The sequence below is a fragment of the Pleurodeles waltl genome, chromosome 3_1 (assembly GCF_031143425.1).
Source record: "Pleurodeles waltl isolate 20211129_DDA chromosome 3_1, aPleWal1.hap1.20221129, whole genome shotgun sequence".
Lineage (NCBI taxonomy): Eukaryota > Metazoa > Chordata > Amphibia > Caudata > Salamandridae > Pleurodeles > Pleurodeles waltl.
The window spans coordinates 181,856,652-181,877,933 of NC_090440.1; the positions used below are offsets into that span (position 1 = coordinate 181,856,652).

Sequence of the window (21,282 nt, forward strand, 5' to 3'; positions counted from 1 at the left end):
CCTGAGCTGCTGGTGTGGTGACTTTGGGGTTGCTCTGAACCCCCGACGGTGGGCTACCTTGGACCAAGAACTGAACCCTGTAAGTGTCCTACTTACCTGGTAAAACTAACAAAAACTTACCTCCCCCAGGAACTGCGAAAATTGCACTGTGTCCACTTTTAAAACAGCTATTTGACAATAACTTGAAAAGTATACATGCAATTTTTATGATTTGAAGTTCCTAAAGTACTTACCTGCAATACCTTTCGAACAAGATATTACATGTTAAATTTGAACCTGTGGTTCTTAAAATAAACTAAGAAAAGATATTTTTCTATATAAAAACCTATTGGCTGGATTTGTCTCTGAGTGTGTGTACCTCATTTATTGTCTATGTGTATGTACAACAAATGCTTAACACTACTCCTTGGATAAGCCTACTGCTCGACCACACTACCACAAAATAGAGCATTAGTATTATCTATTTTTACCACTATTTTACCTCTAAGGGGAACCCTTGGACTCTGTGCATGCTATTCCTTACTTTGAAATAGCACATACAGAGCCAACTTCCTACAATTATGCTACACCTTTATGTTGTTACTAGTTTCAGAGTTTGATGACAAGAGCCTACCGGATATCAACGGACTGGAAAAAGAAGTAATTATAGTTTTTTTTATTATAGCACTACTTTTGAGTTTTTTACAGTGTTTTGTTTTGGTTGGTAGCCCGTATTTTGAGTATTGTTTAGGCCTACAGCGTGTGCTATATGTTCACGATAACACTCACTAGTTATCAAGTGGTATTTGTTAGTATACATTATCATGGTGAATGCTCATCAAATTACCCAATCACCACCATTCCTTAGGAAAACAAGTAAACCAGACATTAAGTGGGTACAATGGTTTAGGCTATTTGAAAACCATTTTGTGGCCATTGATGCCAATGGATATACTCCTGTATGTAAATTTGCACTATCGTTTGGAAGTTTGGGGCAAGCAGCACAGCAGCTTTTTGATAGTTTGCCAACCAGTAACACTCCCTCAAGGTGATGCTCAGTGCAATATGTATTTAGAGACCATTGCAAGATTAAATAAGCAGTTTTCTGATGAACCAAGCATAATGTTGGTACACCACAATTTTTACACATGGAAGCAACTCTCAGATGAGAATGTTGAGGAGTATATTTCAGCTTTCAGAGTATTAGCATGTGAATTTGGCCCAAATCTAGCTAATTACATTCAGGATCAATTTGTTTTCAACTGTGCATCAAGAAAGATCCAAGAGAGATGAATTAGATGTAGGAACTCATCACTATCTGAAGTTATTGAGTTGGCTCTTAGTATCAAAAGGTCTGCAATATCAACCAAGGTCATGCATGTGGAGTCCGTCACTGGCATCAACATTGTAATTTCCCCGGTAGCCCAGCATTGGGCAAATGGTGCCTCTTTTTATAAGAAAACAGGTCATTTTCAAACTGTTTGCAGGAGTAACAAGAAGACATTAAGAGGGTCATTCTGACCCTGGCGGCCGGTGGCCGCCAGGGCCACCGACCACGGGAGCACCGCCGACAGGCTGGCGGTGCTCCAATGAGCATTCTGACCGCGGCGGTTCAGCCGCGGTCAGAAGCGGAAAGTCAGCGGTCTCCCGCTGACTTTCCGCTGCTCATTGGAATCCTCCATGGCTGCGGAGCGCGCTCCGCAGCCATGAGGATTCTGACCCCCCCTACCGCCATCCAGTTCATGGCGGGAAAGCCGCCATGAACAGGATGGCGGTAGGGGGGGTCGCGGGGCCCCTGGGGGCCCCTGCCGTGCCCATGCCAATGGCATGGGCACGGCAGGGGCCCCCGTAAGAGGGCCCCAAAATGTATTTCACTGTCTGCCTTGCAGACAGTGAAATACGCGACGGGTGCAGTAGCACCCATCGCACCTTCCCACTCCGCCGGCTCGATTACGAGCCGGCATCCTCGTGGGAAGGTCGTTTTCCCCTGGGCTGGCGGGCGGTTTAACTGGAACCGCCCGCCAGCCCAGGGGAAAACTCGTAATACCCGCTGCGGTCTTTTGACCGCGGCGCGGTAATTTGGAGGGCGCGATCCTGGCGGGCGGCCTCCGCCGCCCGCCAGGGTCATAATGAGGCCCTAAGAGTTGGTAGTGTCGACCTTGAAGTGGGCACATGTTCTAATTCACTCAACAATGTAATTTTAACACTTGACTGTGATGACAAGCTCAAAATGGTGAAGGGACTGTTTTGTAAAGCTATTATTAATGGTATTCCTTTTCAGGTCATGGCAGATTCTGGATTGCCTATAACAATTGTAAAGATGTTTCATTGTCGAAATCAGATGTGAACCCAAAAGTATTTGGGAGAAAGTCATATAGATGGTTGGCTATTTCTGGTCTAAAGTACAGTGCTTAGGCAGAGAAACACACACAAAAGTGTACGTATCTATGATGGGGAAGAACATAATTGGTTGGAAAGACTTGGCATGCATGGGTCTGTATCTTGTGCCAAGAAATGAGAATCCTGTGATGGTTGGAGATTTGCCTGTGTGCCTTGTGGATTGGGGGAGGTCTCAGCCAATGAAGTTCTGGATAAGTTTCAGTCAGTATTTAAAAACCCAAATAGGGTTAGTGAAAGGGATGGAACACCACATAAGTCTGGCACATGATGCGCGGCCTGTGGCACACAAAATAAGACCTGCACCCATCAGTGTCAGGGAAGAGTTAAAGAACACGCTTCACAATCAATATGCACAAGGGATTTTTCGGACTATAGATTTGTCACAGTGGGTGGCTCCCATAGTAGTAGCACATAAACAATCAGGAGAGATCAACTATGTGTCGACTTATGTGCCTTAAATAAGAATATCATTGTTGACTGCTACCCACCGCTCAAAATTCACGAGTTACTGGCAAATCTGGGACGTGCAAAGTGGTTCTCCCTAATTGATTTGAGGTTAGCTTACAACCAGGTCTCGCCAACTGAAGAGTCTCAAGAGTTGACGAAGTGTGTAACCCCCTTTGGTGCCTACAAGTATCTGAGACTATTGTTTGGACTAGCCTCAGTGACCAGTGTGTTCCAGAAACTATTGGACTCATTGTTCCAAGGTATTAGAGGGGTACAAGCATATCAACCCAACATTTTAATATATGCAGAGACTGGGGTAACAAAATAATGTCTTGAAAGATGTGTTAACCATCTTGGATAAGAGGGGCATTACAGTCAGAGCTGAAAAGTGAAACTTTGCAACTAATGAACTGGAATACTTTGGCCACGCAGTGTTGTCAATGGGCATAGATTCAACGTTTTCAGTGATTAGAGCAATACTGATGCTAAAGCACCCACAGATAAAGATGCCATCGGTTCATTTCTAGAGCTAGCAGAATACTATGCACGATCTGTAGCTAGTTATGCCCAAACTGTTGAACCTTTATGAGCATTGCTAAGGAAAGGCCAGGTGTTTAAGTGGATGGACGGTTTAGAGAAGGCATTTGTCAAGGTCAAAGAAATAATTGTAACAGCTCCAGCGTTACATGCTTTCCGGGAGGTGTATATTTTCAGTAAAGTAAGCAGTAATAACCTACTTGTCAGGCTTACAAGGTTAGTGTCCAGGCTACAGGAGTACAATTTTTCGATCGAACCTATCCCAGGGCAGGTTGTTTATCCAGAATGCCAGTGGATGGTGATGATGATGATTTTTGCATGGATGATGTAAAATGTGTACCTTTGGTAGATGCGGTAGCAGAATATGAATCTGTCATAACTGAAAAAGATTGGACAAAGGCTTGTGGAAAAGGTGTAACTCTAACAAACGTTATTGAGTACACGGCTCATAAATGGCCAGAAACTAGATGTTTGAATGGGGATTTGAAAACATTTTAACAAATTCCTGAGGAATTAACAGTAGAAAATGGCATTGTACTCTGTGGTGACCGCTTTGCACCCAGTGCAATCATAGGCAAAGTACACCAAGGCCATCCAGGTACCACTAAAACTTGTCTGAAAGTGAAACATTATTGGCAGCCTGCTATTGACAGACAAGTTAAGATGATGGTTGATAAGTGTCCAGAATATTTAGTATAAGATAAGCACTGGAAAACTGTTCAAACACCATTACATTCCACTTAGTTTCCGAATGTGGTGTGGGAAAAAGTTGGTTTAAATTTTTCTGGGCTCTATTCAGTGTTGCCCAACAATGTGAAGTATTTAATTTTAGCCATTGACTATTTCCCAAAATGGATGTAATATATGTTTGTAGAAACCCCAGATACTGACGCAACCATTAAATTTCTGAACAAGGTGTTTTTAATAGAATGAGCTCCTAAAGTGATCATTACAGACAATGATGCAGTTTGTTTTGGAACAAATGCGAAAGTTCATGTCTGAACAGGACAGAAAACATTTGAGAGTGGCACTGTACTCGCCCACTTCTACTGGTTTAGTAGAGCGTGGAAATAAAATTATAAAGGAGGGCATTCAAACTGCCATAGCTTCAGGTGTGGATGTGAAGGGGTTTATTGAACAGAAGGTGTAGAATTACAATACTACTCCACATTGTACCACAGGAATCACACCTTTTGCGCTAATTAGAGGCAGGAAGGTGCACACTTCTCCGTTCCCCTCATGGTTGAAAGAAAAGGAAGGTGGTGCCAAGACTGGGAAGCCTGGTACAGAAGGGATTGCATCAAAAGTGTTTATGAGACAAGCAGCTATAAAAAGTAACTTTGGTATCAAAAGTAGGTTTTGCATGACAGATACCTTGAGTGGAGTCTGGGTTTTATTTAAGAAACTGAACATCTGTCCTCTGGATCCAGCAACTAAAATTATTTCTTGGGAGGATCTTAGTGGATGGTTTCAGACTTTCTAAATAATAGTGTGCATAGGCAGGCATCCAGCAGAATGAGGGTCCAAATTCATAACCCACTGTCTTGTATGCAAGACAGTGATTCCATCACCAAGCTGTATCTTCCAAGCACGTGACTACTATCTGTCAATCAACATCTTGCATCTGTGCAGCTGAATCATGAAAGACATTCGGTGGAAGATCCCTTCAAGTGTACAAGGTCATCTCTTTGGGACTCACCACTACTACAGCTGAGACAAGAATAAAAACTCACTGCTACTACAGCTGAGACAAGAACTTTCTGAAATTAAAGAGGTCTGGAAAATTCACCTCTTCTAACAGGCCTATGGCTAGACTATTCCTAACTCTCTGACTCACTCTGAGCTTGGCCTTCAAAGATCTAGCCAAGCCACTGGTTTTCATTATCAATCTTTACACTGTGTCTCTCCCAGAGCTTTAACACTGTTACATCAGCTTCAAGGATGTATGTGTTGGACAGCTGTCTTCGCTCCACAGCATTTTGGATGCTCTCAATGTTGAACCCTCAACTCAGGGTTGTCTCAGGCTACTACAACGTGGTGTGCAGAACTTTAGAAAAAAACAAAGTGTATTTGACTGCAACTGCGTCACAAATACATGAAGCAAATAAATATAATAAATGAATACAACAAAATAAAAGTATGGTCATAGGAATAGTAGTAATCCGCATAAAACGGTACAATCGCACACGTAACTTTCGAGGCTTCATCTGTTGTGCCGAGGTCCGAAGATCAGACTTTCGGAATAGTAAAGACAGATTATGGACAGTAAAATGAGAGGCAACCCGGGGGGGTACATTTATTTCCTGAGGCTAAAGAGAGCGCACAAACTCCCCAGCGGGATTAACGTTTGCATTAAATTGCTGCCACGTTTTTGCGGTTAAATTAGCCTGCTGCAGTGAACGCAGGGGAAGAGGGGCAAATATTGTTTCCATGCCTTTGCAAACCTTAATACTGTCCGCCAACTTTAGTCATCCCTTTAACTTTACCGAAAGACACTAAAACAGAAGGAGCGAACACACTTTCCGCAAAATTTGTAATATTGCTAGTATTATAAAGTTTAGATAAATTGTCAACAAACATTTCAGCACCTCTGTAGAATTCTGCATAATGTCTTAAAAAGGGAATGTCGTAAATTAGACCAATGAGCAAATGCTGAGTATACACTGGAGAAAAGGAGGCTGGGAGGCTAACAGATAGATATTCATATTGCCGAAGGAAATGAACATAGTTCAGGAGGCAAGGCGGCTTTCAGCAAAATATTATTTACAGATCTATCAGAGAGCATTTACTGCATGCAATAACATAAAAGCCAAAATCAGGGCATTGCAGCACAATACCGTAATTAAAAAGTTGTGGGACAAACACAGAACAGCAATTGTATGCAAGCAGGGATAGAAGTTGCCCACATAGTAATGGCTGGACCTTCCAAAAGGTGAGTTAAGGCAGAAACCTGATGGCGCCACCTAGTGGTACTGCTAAATTACTGTTAAAAGGCCTGCACAATGACCTTCTTTTGGGTATCAAAAGCATGCAGTAGGCAAATTCTATTTTGGCTGTTGTGCTGTTTACTGCCTGCAATGTTTTAATTACAAGAGAAAACAAGGAAAGGGCAGACAGATGAGCCTGACAGTATAATCCACCATCTGCTGTCAAATCTTATATTTCTGGGGAGGTGACTAGGAGCCAGATTGAGAGTCGACAGGACATCCAGATTCTGAGTTTAGAGGATGTGGACTTGCATCCTGCGTTTCCACAGAGTGTGCCTTACATTTATGTTACTGCAAAAACAACAGATGATGGACGGAATGCAAAACAAATCAAACATTCACCCCCAGTCACAGATCTGGGTTTAGGCCATCAGTTTTTTAGCTTGCCATGTCAGTTCAGGCTGGACTGTTCCCATGGGGTCAAGACTGATTTGCATATGGCTAGGTCCAAACCTGGGTGGCGTGGTGAGCAAAAGAACTGATGGATTAAGCCCAGATCTGTGATTGGGGTGAATGTTTGATTGGTTCGCCATTCCATCCATCATTTTTGTTTATTTGCATTCATGTTAAGCAATCTTTTTTCTCCCCCTTGGCTGCGAAAGGCCCAAGGAAGATGGTTGGTAAGAGTAAAGGCGTACAAGTTTGCATTGTTTTACTGAAACTCCTACTTACATACTCTTATATTTACCCCTCATTACAACTTAGCAATCAGTTCCTCACCTTTAGGACTTGCTGCACCTGGATGAGGCCCGTGACAGCCTGGTTCTTTTCCTCCTGCAGTTCAATGCCCCTTCCTTGGCAATCTGGAATCAAAGCACAGGCCGCATTGACAGAGGAAGATGACATGGAGCCTGTAAAAGCAAATATCTGTCTTTTTACATTTGCGTTCATTGGTGTGACATTTACCTGCGGATCCTCTAAATGTCACTGACTGCTGGGGTGCATTTTCTCACCTTGAATCATCTTGTCTAACTGCTCCAAGAATGCATCACACCGCGAGCATCTTCTGCTGGTTATAGATTCCTCTTTGCCTTGGTGCCCTATGGTTTGTGTTTTCTTGGGGGTCCATCGTCCACTTGATGCTGGAGACAGTGTCTGACTATCACGGGAATCTCGCTCTGTAAGATCTTCATTTTCTGCCAACTGGAAATTGAACAACCTAGATAGTATTTGATGGAGGAGCTGTAGAACCATGACACTTTCAACCATAAACCCCGTGAGCACTTTCCCTTCTCCTGTAAAATTTCAATTTCTAACCATTACTTTGGTATCTAGAAAGCCTTACACAGTAAAGAGCCGTCTGACTGCCCACACATGCATCCAAGTTATCACCCATGCACTCACTCAGCTCTCTGCCTTGATCCTGCTATCCAGTGATCCATCTATCCATCTACATAGATCCAACCTATCCATCTATCCTATAAATAAGGTTTGAGAATTTGTCTAGAACACTTCTTTCATTTATATGGCCTCATAGTGCTCCCAGCATCCCTGGGGTGCCCTGCCAGAGTGTCCTACTTTAGTGTCTTATAGCTACAGTGTAAAGCAACAAAAGCTGGACATCTCTCACCTTCAACTTTAGGGATGAGAGTTTGATCTCCATCTCAGTTTTCTCCATTTCTCGCAGTTGCTTGAGGTGTCGTAAAGCTTGGTTCCTGGAAAAACATTAAAAAGTCTACTGCTGAGAGTGATAAGCCAATCACCTAACTTGGTCTATTAATCTTGGTATGCTGTCATAAACGTTCAAAACTGATTGCATCACTAAATGTCTCAGGTGTCCAAATACTACACTCAGCCCTGAAAGAGGTTCAAGCTGTCTTGTGAAAGGAAGTGCTTGTATATTTTGAATGGCGGTTGGTCTCTTATAAGTTGTTAGAGACTCAATGTTTGTAAATGTGGAGCTGAAAGTAACTCTACTGAAGGTATTACAACGTCTTAGGGCATTCTATCGAATTCAGAGTATGGATTGTACTCGATCAGGGAGATGGAGTAGAATGCTCTGTCGCTCTGAGGCGACAGAGTACCCATACCTTGAATTTAGAGATGTCCACCATACTAGCGAACATCTCTAGTCATTGACAGGAACCTCCATCACAGCGGTTCCAACAATAACTTAAAAGTTTGACAGGTGGTTCTGCCAAAATTCTTTTTGATTTTTTTTTTTTAAACAAAATCCCCAAGTGGAATTTTGTTTTTGAATAAACAAAAGCTAATGACCCCCACAGCAATGGAGTTTTATCCTATGGTGTGGGGGCCATTTACGGAAAGATGTTTAACAGCAGTGAGGGAGAGCAAAAACTGGCTATTCAACCACCCACTCTAAATTGGGCAGGCAGTCGAATTGCCAAACCTCAGCCAGCCACCGGAGAATATTAGTAATATCCAGAAAACTGATCTATGCCTGTTGGTTATTACATTGATCAATTCACATTCATTACTATCGCTTGCAGTCAATGGAAGCCTGCGGTGTTTAATAAAATATGCTGTGATAAGAATGAGTTATGGGATTTTGCTACATTCCAAGATGTGCCATTCTCTATTCTCCACAAATGAGCAAATCTTACTAAATGGAATATCCCGCCGTAACCAACCTAATGAGCAATAACAGCTCAACCAGTATTTAAACTGGTAGGGTTTTGAGTTTTTAAATGGATGGATGGATACTTATCATATCAATATGCTGATGAATGACCTTCCACTTTGTAATGTTTTATCATGGGTTTGTGTACAAATTAACATAACAGGATTTTTAACGTGTATGCAGTTGGGCCAGGTTGTATTCGTCTCAAGATGATTCACAAAACGTACATTTCCACTTATGTCGATGCTTTATAGAGATGTACAATACACTACATGATTTACGAAAGTGCCTGGAATATGTGTATATTGCCAATCATCCACGATTTTGGAATACACGAGCTTAAGTATGTGGCATTTAGGCTTCTTTCTGGTGAAACACTACGGGCGGATCTCTGAGTGTAGACATGAAGATAGCACTCGTAAATGCCCTCTGTGAATTCCCAAAGTCCTAAATTTAGACTTTTGGTCTAAATTTAGACCAAAAATCTAAGTTTACCTTTATGAATCAGGCCGTGCATCTGTGACTTTTTGGCTCTGCAAGTAAATGTTTTAAAATGGAAAAAAAACTCTCACCAAGCCAAAAAATAAATCAATTGCTAATATTTCACCAAACACATTTCCATTTACTTGGAAATCATCATCCCAAACCTTTCAAACCAGGACATGATAATACCTTGCACTCTCCTACACTTTGCCACGTCTGTCTAACTGACTATGGTTCAGGTGCTGCCCGTCCTTTAGGGCGGAGGGGCCATGCCCATCCACCTTTTGCCCCTCATGAAGTGTGTCTGTCAGAACAAAGGTCAGCCTGATAGACACTCTTCATTTTCAGCTCAGACAGCGAGGAGTGAGACATGCACGATTTGCGCAGACTCCTGGCTGCCTGAGCTGAACTTTGCTGGGCTGAGGAGGTCACAGCTCCTATGTGCGTGACCTCCTCGGCTCAGCAAAGGTGCCTCGAGCCCCTCCCCTGGGTGACGAGGAAAGCATCCCTCATTGACACTCGCCCTGGGCGCTTCAGGTTTAAGCACTGAAGTGCCCAGGGCGAGTATCAATCAGTGACACTTCGTCACAGAGTGGGGTGGGGTCAGCAGTCTCACTGACCCCATTCCACTCTGTGATGAGGCTGGGACTGCTGCCTTCCCTCATTGGCTGACCTAAGGTAGGGAAGGCAGCAGTCCCAACCCTCCTGGGACTTCGAGGCTGAAGGTAAGTGTGTGTGATGTTTTGAAATGAATGTTTGATGCGTGCATGCATAATTGAATGTTTTGAGTGTTAATGGATGTGCATGCGTGTGTGAAAGAATGAGTGTGTGTGATCTTTTAAAATGAATGTTTGGTGCGTGCGTGCATGTTTGAATGTTATGAGTGTTGTTAATGGATGTGCGTGCGTGCGTGTCTGTGTGTGAAAGAATGAGTGTGTGTATGTGTGTGTGTGTGTGTGTGTGCTTCCTGCCCGCCCCCCTCCCTCCTAAAGCTGCCAGCAGCCACTGCTACGGTGTAAACTTGGATGTGCAGATAAGTGTAAGATAGGCATTGCAAATGTTTGTGAATAGCCAGAGTTGCAACTCAATGGATGTTCACCCCATTTACAGGAGCTACGCTGCTGACCCTCCCCTGGAAACACCTGCTAGGGACTGCATTAGAAACAGTGCCCTCAGGGAGCAATGGGTGCATGCACCCAATTCTTGCACCCCCAGAGGCACTGTAGTATTACACAAGAAGGCACAGATGCTTGTGCACCTTCTTCTGCAATACAGATAGCATTGGTGCACACAGAACACAGGTGCTGTATTCATGGGGCATTCCCTAATTAGTGTTGGTGTATGACCCCATGATAATGAGGGAAATACTTTGCCTGTGCGCCAGCGCCCCCTTACGGACATGGATGCAAAGAAGCAATAAGAAGGCATACCGCCTGTGCAGTAAACAGGCAGGACACCGTCAGTGCGCCCCCTGAAAGTGACCCCAGCAAGGAGAAAAAGGGCATCCCATGGACCCCCTAGACATTCCCCTGCAAGCAGGTAAGTCACTCAAAGCAACCCTTCTGTCTCTGTCCCCTCTTTTAAGTGCAGACTGGTGCCTCCTGTGCAGAGGACCACGGTTCGCAGATCTACCTTTCAGTAATGCGCTGCCCCCAGCAAGTCAACGTCTGATGGTATCAAGCGGGGACACTTGTAACACTTGTAATACTTATAATAGGGCGCACTGTTCCTGTTTGTGTCCGGTGCACCTGCTTAAAGGTGCTCTGAGATGCAGACAGGCACAGTGCTCTCTGGCTATAATACAGGCCATCGGCCAACACAATAAGGTTACTCATCAACCACCTGTCCACTGTTCAAGCACTAGCTAGTCACATTTCTCCTTATTCAAGTTTTTCTCCTGCTAATTTATCCAAGCCCCATCAGCCGTACCACCCATGTTCCACCATGCCAGAGAGTCAGAAAGAGAGAGAGATGGAAGATACAATAACTGTCACTTTATTGCATAACTTCAACATTACAGGCCATGAAGGACCGGTAACCTTTAATTATCCTGGTTGATATTCGTCATTTTTTGCAGATAGATCTCAAGAGAATTAATAAAGTAGGCAATATTTGGAAATGGATGACTTGAAGTCTAATGGATTCAAATCACAAAAAAGTGCCAGACAGTTTGTCAACAATTACTTTCTACAAAAGTGTGCATGTACGCTTTTTCCGGATTTAATTTTGTAAAGATAACTTTGCAATAAGTGATTTGAGAAACACTGTCAACAATTGTTGTAATTTGTATCCCATTTTCCCTAAACTTTCAAAATAATAATAAAAAAATAACTTGCACTACAGAGGTAACAGTGCAAAAAGGGGGTGCTTGGTACTCTGGTTGTTTTCTAATTACTTCTAAATGTCTTTAGAATAAGAAACTAGAAATGTTCCATTATCCTGAATTAATGGACTGCCTGTGTTAAGTTGTCCAATGCTCTTCCATAGCTGCAGCACTGGGCAGTGAACAGATCATCCATTACAAAAATGGTATTCATGCGAACAATGTTTCACCAAGCGTCAAGAGAGAATCCAGTTTCTGACCAAGAAAGGCATCACTATTAGAAACAGACCTTGTAAGCAAGTAACTTTGACATTTTCCTTTTATGTGGCAGCTGGTTGATTTTGTCAGAATCAACTTATCAAATAACTATTCCCTCATGAACATCATCAACACATCTACAACTGACCTTCCCTGGGTGGAGTGTTGAAGTGGTAATGTTGCTGACTTTCGGACAAGGAGATCATATTACAAATTCTGGTTTCCATACTTTTCCACAGTATGAAAATCTGAGTGAATACCTTTATCTCCATATGTCGACGTTTACTTAGTCACCTAAACTTAGGAGTGCTTAGAAAGTGACACACCTATTGATAAAATACATAGGAGTCGCCTTATTAGCCTGGAAGTGCCAAGAGGTGATTCAGTCCTCCCTCTATAACTCACATAATCAATCGGCAGATGCAATGGGTTTTATTTTTAGGGAATGTTTGAGGTTTGCAAGGCCTTTGGGGTAGAAATGTTTGGGTTTTCTAGGTTTGGTCAGTGGTGGCTGATGTAGGCCCGGAATTCTGCATCTACCCACATTGTAAAAAAAAATCACTTGCTTTTGAGGGGTGAAAGGTGATGTTTCCTGGTCATGTTTTGGAGTGATTTCTATTATGGCCGCAAATCCCAAATGTGCATGTTTTTATCGGGAGACGTGTGAAAAGAGAATGGTAGCACATTCGTTATTACCATTTAAAGCTTCTCTCCATTTTAGGCTTCCGTTTTTAAGCCAGTGTGCAAGGCAAAGCACATTTTGCAAAATGCCCTCTGAATCACGATACAGAGTGGGTCACTCCAAATAATTCAGAGGCTTGCAAATAACCACCGGTCCTAAGCTCAGTATCTTATGTACATTTCAGAAATACATAGGATCCATTCATATCCATTTTTCATCCATTTCAGTTTACCATATGAATTGCTGCATGGCCAGTACACAATGAGAAACCATTGTAAGCTGCAGTTCAATTGTTGGCTCTCGATATCACGTGCTATTGGAGACTATACAAACCCTATATATCCCTGTGACCAGAAAGGTCTTACGGACGTAATGGTGCATTGCTTTGGTGAACTGGGTAGCACAACACAAATTACAGATGAAAACATCACCACTGGCTAATTTTTCTTATTTTCATTATCTTTTATTTCACATTTTAGTTCCTTTAGGAAAACCTCGAGGGATTGTTACAAGTGACCTGTTGCTGAATTAGTATTTTTATCTACTTTTCAGAAATGTGTCCAGCATCACCCAGGGGTTTCATACCTGCTTTCCCCACAAACTGCAAGTATGGTAAAAAGAAATTAGGAAAAATTGAGTACCTCTTAGAAAAATGAAAACACTGTGGTAAAATTATTTTTTATTATTACTTGTATCTGGAAGCTGGGAAGATGGTGATCCTAGCACAGTAAAATGTTAATTGATACAATTTTTAGAAAAAAACATATACTTTCTGCACAGTGCTTTTTCAAAAATTTTCACACAAAGCACAAACTATATTTTGGCTATTTTGTCAGTGCCTTCCAGGAGAATCCTCAAATCCTGGGTACCTTTAGAATGCCAAGGGTACTGGAAAAAAGGACGCAGATGTGGGATGAATCCCTTACATAGAAAACAGCTATAAAGGAATAAGAGTGAAAGTACTCTAAATATCAAAATCGGCATTGGCAAGCCAATAAGTCTCACCTTTGGAGCATATTGACTTTGCCAGTGGTTTTAGCCATGCTGCACAGCATTCCTGATGCTGTGATGCATGGCTATAGAAAAAAGAAAAGCTGTTGACGCAGCTGACTGCATGCAAACTCTTACAAAATTACATATGCTGTTGCTTTTTCTTCTTTTTAGTTACAGATCATAATTCAGTAGAACCCTTTATGTGAGCACTAAATTACATTACACATAAGGTCAGTTATTTTTTTAAGGCACAGGGACATTAAATGATTTACCCAGGATCACAGAATGTTGAGCCAATGCCAGGACTTGAAACTGGTTCCCCAAGTCCAAAGTGAACAGCTTTCATTGGTAGGCCACATCTCCTCCCCAAAGAGATTCTTGTTATGTCACGTTATGTCATACTGATTTGTATAGCGCACTAATCACCCAAGAGGGTACTCAGGCATTTGGGCAGCTGTGTGGTTTGTGGTCCTCAAGGTGCTTATATGAAGAGCCAGGTCTTCAGCTTCTTGCCGTACTCAAGAAGTGAGGAGGAGGCTCTGATGTATTGAGGGAGGTCGTTCCATGTGTTGGGTGTGATGTAGGAGAATGAGCAACCTCCAGTTTTGATTTTGCGAAAGCGAGGAATATGTGAGAGTGAGAGTGAGGCAGAGCATAGGTGTCTGGTAGGTTGTTGAAAGTGTATGTGGCTGTTCAGGTATTCTGGCCCTGCGTTGTGTAGGGCTTTGTATGTGTGTATAACAACTTTGAATTGGCTGTGCTTGTGAATGGGGAGCAAGTGAGACTTCCTAAGGTACAGGGTGATGTGGTTGCAGCATGGAAGGTCGAGTATGATCCTTGCAGCAGTGTTCTCAATGGCTTGGAGTCTGTGTAGGAGTTGTCTAGAGATTCCCGCAGAGATTGTTGCTCTAGTCCAGCGTGCTGGCGATGAGTGCCAGTGTGACGGTCCGTCTGGTGTTCTGAGGCAACCATTTGAATATTTATTTGCAGCATTTGTAGGATGTGGAAGCAGGAGGTGCACACTGTGTTGACTTGAGCCGTCATGTTGAGCTTGTCATCCAGGATGTTCCCTAGATTTCTTTCATGGTCAGTGGGTATTGGTCCTAGCTCCAACTGCCACCAGCCGAAGTACCATGGGGAGATCTTGTTGCTGAAGACCAGTATTTCCGCCTTGTAAGATTTGAACTCCAGACAGCTGATTTGCATCCAGTCTGCTACCATGATCATGCAGTTGGTGAAATTGGTTCCGGTGGTGGTTGTTTTGTCCATCATGGAGAGGATGAGTTAGGTGTCATCGGCATAGGAGATGATGTTGATGTCTTATGATCAGATGATTTTGGTGAGTGGTGTCATGTATATGCTGAAAAGGGTGGGGCTGAGGGATAATCCTTATGGGTCTCCGCATATCAATTTCTTGGTGTCTGATGTGAAGGGTGGTGCCTGACCCGTTGGGTTCTTTCTGCGAGGAAGGAACAGATCCACTTGAGAGCAGATCCTTGAATGAAAATCTTGTGGATTCTTCTGATTAGAGTGTTATTGGGAGACAGTGTTGCAGGCCACAGAGAGGTAGAGCAGGATGAGGGCTGCTGTTTCCTCTTGGTTCAGGATGATTTGAATGTTATCGGTGGCCGTAATAAGTGCTGTTTCAGGGCTTTGGTTCTTTCTGAATCCTGACTGAGTGTTGTCTAGCAGATGGTGAAGTTTGAGGTGGGTTATGAGTTGCTTGTTGATGGCCTTCTCAAGCACTTTGGCTGGATAGGAAAGCAGGTAGATGGGTCAGAAGTTGCTCAGTTGATTTGGTCAGCTGTGGGCTTCTTGATGAGGGCATTGGTTTCTGCAAGTTTCCATCCATCTGGGAAAGTGGCAGACATGATGGAGGTGTTGATTATGTGGGTCACAGTGGTAATTATTGGTAATGTTCCCAGGTTATAGATGGGCGCATGCCCCCACCACATCTACATTCGGGGAACATCACCAATCAGCACCACCCTAAACCACATCATCAACACCACCATCACATCCGCCAACCTACCAAACACCTACTTTCTGCCTCACCTTCACTTGCACACATTCCCCGTATCCGCAAATCAAAACTGGAGGTCGCTCATTCTCCTACATTGCACCGAACACTTGGAATGATCTCCCTCAACCCATCAGAGCCTCTTTCTCATGTCTGGTTCTTCGTATAAGCACCTTGGGGATCACAAACCTACCCACCTGCCCAAACGCCTATGCATACAAGCAGCAATTCATCAAGAATTGTGTTGTGACCTAAGCAGAGTGTATGTATTTTGTTGGTAGGAGTAGCCTCTCAAATTAACAATCCTCTTTCTGACACCTATCTTATTGGATGTTTTCCTGGTCATTAAAATTGGGCTTTATAATTTACACTACCTATTGATTTTTCAAACTTTGAATCAGTTAAGAAGACTAAAGACCAGGAGATCAGATACACCCTCCAGATATGAAAGAGTGTGAACCACAACACAAACTTCACCTGTAAATAGACTGCCTGTTAGGGGTCTTACTTCTCTTTGAGCTGGCGTTCCAGTGATTCCACAAGCTGCTCCAGTCTCATTTTCTCAGTGCTGCATTCTGTGTACTGGAGAAACAAAGAAAAGTGGTTAATTGTTTGTGTCTTTCTTTTTCCACACTGCTGACTTCTTGTTAACACATGAACAAGTCTGTGGATCCACTCAATCTAATGATGGGTTGTTCTTTCCCAGTCAAGCCATCCGAACATAGATGCCACTTAGAAAAAACAGAGGTAGCTATGCCCACTGCAGCAATCACATTGTCAATGCAAGCTTGCTTACTCAGAAAAACAAAACGGTAATAGATGGAATGCTTCAATGAATCTCAGCCAATGGTATTATTTTGGGCTGGATTCCAGTCTCTTTCTTATTGGGGTGACTATGCAGCTACAAGCAGGAGTCAATCGTGCAAATCAGCTTTGGTTCTCCTTTAATAGGTACAGTCTGTCACAAGCTCTTCTAGGCCACATCCCTTTGACCTAGAGCAGAAGCAATCATCAGGGAAGTCACACGCATTGTACTTAGAGCGTCTCACTGAGAATAATAAACAAGAATTTGCAATGCAATGGGTCTTGCTTTTGCTCGGGTTAGAGCTATTAGCGCTGTAAATTCCTAACTGGACTTTTTTTGCCACATAAATTGAATATGAAAAGTAAAACGGTTGCCATAAGCAAGCTGATTCAAAGCGACACAGCGGCCATGAGCTTGAGCGCGAAGTAGAGACACAAAAGGAAAAATAAGTTTGCTCTAAGTCAAACGTGTTGGCAAAAGTGAATTTATCCATGTAACAGGGTCGATGGCCAAGGCGGTAATAAAACTGCCACAAGGAGGGACAGACACAAAGCATTTACCAATGATAACAAAGGATTTTGGAAAGGCAAGCCCATGAACGAGCGATAGTGATGGGCGTGCAGTGGGCGTGGTTAAAAGCCCACAGATAGATTACAACAGGCCTGAGCGCTTGCACACTTGACCTTAAAATATGATTGGGGAAAGCTAGAAATAGCCTCAGCCACTGGTGACTGCTCTGGGCTGCATTCGAGTCTATACTTTTTAGTCACTTTGTAATTACCATCAGAAACAGACCATATACAATTCAGCTTTGAACATATTCCACTAAGAAAGGTCCAGCTTAGACATCTGGGTCATGTCTCCTCAGATGAGAATCACAATCAACCCCAGATGGGTTTCAGTTTCAGTGGGTATAGGGTGTGTACTATGGCACTGTCTGGGCATACATATTGCACTTAGGCTGTTTTAATGAGAAAAAACATGTGAAAATGGTCGACAGAATTATTGACTTATTATGTCAGCAGTAATTACTCTGGGTTACATTCCTTGTTTGAGGTCAGTCGTCCTAGAGTACTGAGGGAGTGTTATCTAGCATTTTGAGCTGGGTGTAATTTTTTGGTGCGGGGTGGCATTTAATCCCCGTTTCCAATCACATAATAATGCAACTCCATTCTCTCTATTTTTTCACCCTTTCAATGCCTTCATAAATCCACGCTTCTGTTCATATATCCATCCCTCTTATTTAGCTTTCATATTTTTTTAAACCTTGCAATCCACCCACCCATCAGTCTGTCCATCCTTCTGTCTGTGTGTCCCTCCATCCAGTCATGTGTTTGACCACCTGTTCATCTGTCCTTCAGTCGCGGCTCATGGGTGTTAAAGGAGGGGGGGGAAGCGCACGCGGGGGAGCAGGGGAACGGCGGAGGGCAAAATATTAATAAAATAAAAAAATGAAAATAAATAAACTTACCTGAACACCGTGCTCTGCCGCCACTCCTCCATCTCCTCAGTATGCTGCAGGCACAGGTCAGGATTGGCTGGGAGCACCGAGCCAGGGCGCTCCCAGGCAGACTGGGAGCCTGTGCAGGCTCTCTCCAGCCCAGCAACTATGTGCAGCTCAGCAAATCTGCGCATGTGTGTTTGCTTGGCCCGAGACGGCCGGCCAAACACACATGCGCTCTGAGGGGGAGTGCTGTGCACTCCCTCTCACACTTGTCACCCCCGTGCCCCACCCCTTTACAAGGAAATGATAAGAAACATTGTTTATTATTGTTTCCTTGTAAAGGTTTTGCTGTTGCGCTGCAATCGGGGGAGGGGGGAGTTCGACGCTCCTCCGCCCTAATGGAGGAGCCGCCCCTGCTGTCCTTCCATCCATCTGTCTGTCACATCCATCCATTCATGTGTCCGTCTATCGATTGGCCTGTCCTCCCATCCATCTGTCCCACCTATCTCCTCTTCCTTTCCTTTAAAGTATACACCCTTACAACATCTCTTTTTCCAACATCACCTTTTCCAACACTGTGGCCTAGGTGGACATCAACTCAAAGGGGCCTCGTAAATCCAAACTCAACCTTAACATGGGGTGGTATTTACACCACAGCCTTTATGATATAGCTCGTGGTGCTATGTATTTTATGCCTTTTCTTTCTTGGCTTTGTTTAAAAATAATTTGTGTGGTCTACTCATCATCCATTTTGTTGCATTGGTTAGTGGTCTCCTTTTCTCTCTGTGGCACGTATCATTTTAACAGCGGGAAGAGGCATAGCTAACATTGGTACAGTAGGTGCAGTGGCATCAGGGCCCAGAGTGCTGAGGGGCCCATTGGACCCTGTTAATTGATGGTTTTACTACCCTAACAGCAGTCCCAGGGGCTATTGTCCTTGCTTGCACCCAAGAAATTGGAAGCCTTGTTACTCTACTGGAGGAAAGTGACATTTGTAGCCAGCAGGTCAATTGCAGGAAATAAAGATTTGTGTATAAATAGATGAAGAAAAAGGAGAAAGAATACAAAATCGGTGCAATGCAGTCACTGCTCTTCTGAAGTTTATATGAACACAATTGCTATGGCCTTTCAATCTGCCCATCTTCAGGCAGTATTCTGACATCACTAGGTACAGATCTGCGCACCTGGTCCCTGGCGGAAGCAAGCTCCTGGTGCTGCTCCTCCAACTTGGAGTCACGGGTCTTGAGCATGTTCCAGACCTTCTGAAGCTCCCCGCGCACCGAGACCAGCTCCGTGTCTACTTCTTCCAGGGAGGCCTGAAGCACAAAGGAACCAATCAACATTTCCATAAGGCTCCATGAGGCAAAATGAGCAGTGTCTGATACTCCATGTCTGACAACATGCATCAAAACAGAACAAAAAAATAATATGCCAATAACCTGTCAGCCTTCAGACAACGAAACTGCAAAACCACCTGTTTATTCATCAGCCTGCCAGTCAATGTACAACAATAGGAACTCTGTCATTCCTCAGCAGAAAGTCATCAGAATGCAACAAAGGTCACTGAAATCATTCGTCTGGTAACAAACAACCAAAAAGAAAGATGTTCCATCATTCCATCTGCCTGCCACCAATACAGGCAAAAGACAATGCCTGCCATTTTGTCTGCCTGCCATCCCTCTGCAGCAAAAACAGTGCTACTCCCGCCATTCCACCAGTGTGACAGAAAGTGCAAAGTAAATAATCATTGACAAAGCAAACAGGTCTGCCATTTTTTGAGGGAAAGTGTTTGCTAACACTTGCTCAACACTGTAGGTGTCGGTCCCAGCTGTAGTAACAACAAAATGTCATAGTTACCCAACCATCTTGGGCTACAACAATATGAATACTGGTGCATACTGGTATAGGCCTCTTTGCTGAAGCATGAGGAGAGTAAATATGCACGCGTTATGAAAAGGAGTTGCATGGTAAGAAAAAGATTGCATTGTAAGAGGTAAATATAAATGCATTTACTGAAAACTACTTCATAGTAGATACTTTTGACAAAAGTCCAATATTTATATTGCATTTCTAGGAAGGCCTTTACTTTGTGAACAAAAAATACTATAAACATATTATGATCTCATGGCAGTACAGCAATACAAATGAGCATGTAAGGGTGATTTGTTGAACAGCACTTTCTAAATGCCAGCCTAAGGTATGCAGAGAGTATGCACGTCTTGAACAAAAAGCTGTAAGTCAACACTTAAAATGCTTTTGTGCAAGCAATGTAAATATATCAACAAACACACGGTGTCTCAAATACAAGCTACACTGATGTTATGGGAAAACAAAAATGTAACTGGCAGCAAAATACCATGAGTATGATGGGCAGCCCATCTGAGCATTGGCAAACCGTGAGAAACACATGAAAGCCAATGGCTGAAGCGAGCTGACCCAAATCTGAATCACAAATGGAAGGGGATGTGATATGGGCTTCTGACTCCTATCTACCATTTGGATTGCAATGTATCCGTGGTTTATGACAGCAATTGTGGTCACAAGCCATGGATTAGATACCAACACCTCAATATCTGGTTCGCAAAGGGGAAGCTGTGCCCAAGCTGTCCATTTAATCAGACACTCAGATGGAAACGTTTTGGGATAATTGCATGTCAGAAATACAGTTTGGCATAAATAGCAAGTCCTAAATATCTTTTACAAAAATATTGTTCTATTAGGTGTACATTTTCTGCTTTTTTATTCTATTCTTTGCAACTCATATTTAGGACACAATGGGTCGTATTTACAAGAAACTGGCACATCAGTGCAGATGCGCCAGTTTTCTTGCATCGCCCCTGCTCCACCAAACGACACCATGGGTGCGGCGTAATGGCAGTCATTAGGAAAAAAGCAACTAAATTTTTTATGCTTTTGTGGCACTTTGCTGCACTACCATCAGACATTTTGAAGCTAGTGCGGCAAAGTGCAAGGAGGCCGTAGGTTTCTATTGGTACATCATTTTAACGCCTGCTTTGAGCAGGCATTAAAAAGTATGCAAAAAATTTCACACTGAAATCTTGTACATTTCACTGCGTTATTTTTGTGGGCCTCCTAGTGCCGAAACGCCCCCATGCATACATTATGCCTGGTGCAGGCATATTGTGGCGGAAGGGGGTGCAAAGTGGCGCAATTCGAGCTTTGTGCCACTTTGTAAATACGGCACAGCAAAAAAGCCTTCCTAAAGCCACATTAGCATAAAAAAATTATGCTAATGTGACGCATGAAGGTGCTGGGGCATGTAAATCTGCCCCATTATGCCTGGCGCGGGCATAACATAGCGCAAGGGGGTGCAAAGAGGTGC

The 21,282-nt window shown here is 43.2% G+C and overlaps 1 protein-coding gene across 2 annotated transcripts in view; it reads right to left on the bottom strand.

The window, feature by feature from the left end:
- The window catches only part of LOC138283907 (myosin-2 heavy chain-like), a 212,936-nt gene that overhangs the window by 45,412 nt on the left and 146,242 nt on the right, over positions 1–21,282 (bottom strand). The window contains exons 19-23 of one of the 2 annotated variants that reach the window (XM_069222124.1): positions 19,124–19,255; positions 16,199–16,272; positions 7,921–8,005; positions 7,304–7,493; positions 7,071–7,153 (exon numbers count right to left, since the gene is read on the bottom strand). In XM_069222124.1, the coding sequence (XP_069078225.1) occupies positions 7,071–7,153; positions 7,304–7,493; positions 7,921–8,005; positions 16,199–16,272; positions 19,124–19,255 (564 nt within the window). Of the gene's footprint in view, positions 1–7,070; positions 7,202–7,303; positions 7,494–7,920; positions 8,006–16,198; positions 16,273–19,123; positions 19,256–21,282 lie in introns of both variants that reach the window. The other variant, XM_069222123.1, reaches the window with a different exon arrangement.